This window comes from Cyprinodon variegatus, unplaced genomic scaffold (assembly GCF_000732505.1).
Source record: "Cyprinodon variegatus isolate N-32 unplaced genomic scaffold, C_variegatus-1.0 Scaffold138, whole genome shotgun sequence".
Classification (NCBI taxonomy): Eukaryota; Metazoa; Chordata; class Actinopteri; order Cyprinodontiformes; family Cyprinodontidae; genus Cyprinodon; species Cyprinodon variegatus.
This window is the reverse complement of record NW_015150591.1, coordinates 1,236,393-1,238,493: the sequence shown is the minus strand read 5'-3', so window position 1 is coordinate 1,238,493 and position 2,101 is coordinate 1,236,393. Positions and strand designations below refer to the sequence as shown.

Here is a 2,101-nt window from a genome sequence, read left to right as displayed (position 1 = left end):
TTTCTATGATAGCGGCTCACGCACTGCAAAAATGATCTAAAAATTAGTAAAAATGTCTTAAATTAAGTGTATTTACCCTTATTATGAGCTGGTAAATAAGATGATTTGCCAATGGAATGGGTATTTTTTACTCTTAAAATAGGATAATTAGATATGATGCACTTGAAATAAGACAACGCAATTGTTTTTCTTTTTTTAAATGTAAACTGACTTGTTCCATTGGGAAAGTGTCTCACTTACCTGCTTAATTTAAGAAAAAATGACTTATTTAGATTAGAATTTTTTGCAGTGCGGCCCCGCCCCTTGACCCGGAATTATTTTTTAAATCATTAAAAATAATTATATTTTCTGTAAAACGCATTAAACAAATGGCATATTTATATCCAGTTTTAAAAATGTAATGTGACATTTTAATAATTATTTCATAAGGTATTTATTGCATGTTGCATTCGTCACTCCATTTTGATGTCCCTTTCTAAAATCATGTTTTAAAACGTTTAAAAAAAAATTTAAACATTTTAAATTTAATCTTCAAATTTGAAACATGCCCCTATAATAGTTAATATTCCTGGTTCTTCTTTCTGTGTATTTTATCACTGTTAATTATAAAACTAATAAAATTTGTAGCTCTACTGCATCACAATTTGAGTTAAAATATTATGTACAAGTTAAAATACATCCTGGTAATAACTTCTGGAAATTAAAATGATAACTAACTAGCTGCTGATGGAGCATTTTTTATAAAACAGAAGAAAATGTTACAGAAACCTCATATTTCCAACATTAGCACCACAAATCTACTATAGTAACTGAAGTTCAGTTGTAGATAGTTGTATTTGTTTAACCCTGATGCAGTGGGTAGTGGAATTACATACACACTATGAGGAAACTGTTCCTTATAAATAAATATGAATGAAATGAGAACATTTTAAGACGAAATATAAAAAAGCTAAACAGTTCTATACAGAATGATGGGGTAACAGAAAATAATGGATCAGTTTTGTCCCTGTTTCTCCCGTCTCTCATATTCCGCTTACATTTACATCCATAGCTCATCAGAACTGGATGTTCTCACTGTCCTAAAAGCAACATCAGTCTGTCCACCATGGAGCAACATGTCCAGAAACAACGTCATCTCACTCCCGCCACACTGATCCACAAGCTGAGGTTCAACCGCCAACCTTCATCTCCATTTAAAGTGTTCTCAGTAAGGGTAGGCAGAGACGGCGATGTATACGATGAAGGTTGTCTGGTACTCCACGGCGCCGTCCTCGCTGTAGGAGAGCGCTCGTACCTTCATGCGGTACGTGTGGGGCTCTCTTAGAGGTCTGGTGGTGAACAAAACACCCTTCATGTTTTCGTCTCGCAGGGCGAAGGGTAAGGAGGCGTCCTCGTCCACCACCAGGAAGCTGGTTCTGGGGTGCATCACGCCGTCCTGTGTGTAGGCCACCAACCGGATGAGGTCCTGGTTGGCTGCGATGCCGAAGGGAAGAGACAGCAGCTTGTATTCTAACGCGTATGGACTCAGCGCACACTCCAGGTCGTTTGGTAGGCAGCTCTTCAAGCAGAACCTACAAGGTGAAAATCACAATACTTGCTTAGATGCTCAGTATAAGATAATTCGATTTTATAGTTGCTGTGAGTAACGGTTAGTGCTGACCCCTGATATTGATACCCGATACCTGGCTGTGCATTATTGGTCAATGTCCATACCATCTGTTTAAAATTGATGTGTGTATGTATGAAGAACTGCATACTACTTGGATGTAAAATAATTGCCATCATGGCTTTGTCAAGCTGCTGCCTACCTTTGTGAAGCAGGAAAAAGACTAACACAAAGTAAATCTAGTAGAAATGTTTATTGCCTACCTGGAATGGGTGACAATACTTGAATAAACTTTTGACTCTCAAAATGGTATCAGTGCCCTATTTGTCGGTTCTCCCCGATACCAATACCACCCTTTTAGTGCTGGATCGGGGCCCCGCCCGATACTGGTATCAGTATTGGTGCAACACTAGTAACAGTTTAGCCTCGTGAGACCATCCTGATCTCGCGAGCTTTCAAGATTTCACTCGCTAATCAGTCTGGAGACTCTCCGTT

At 38.5% G+C, this 2,101-nt stretch overlaps 1 protein-coding gene across 1 annotated transcript in view; it reads right to left on the bottom strand.

Annotated features, from left to right (window-relative positions):
• Positions 1 to 509: 509 nt before the first annotated feature.
• Positions 510 to 2,101, bottom strand: part of hmcn1 (hemicentin 1) — a 175,905-nt gene continuing 174,313 nt past the window's right edge. Inside the window, exon 104 of the mRNA XM_015376644.1 lies at positions 510 to 1,571. Coding sequence (XP_015232130.1) covers positions 1,205 to 1,571 — 367 coding nt within the window. The 3' untranslated portion in view covers positions 510 to 1,204. The remainder of the gene's footprint in view (positions 1,572 to 2,101) is intronic.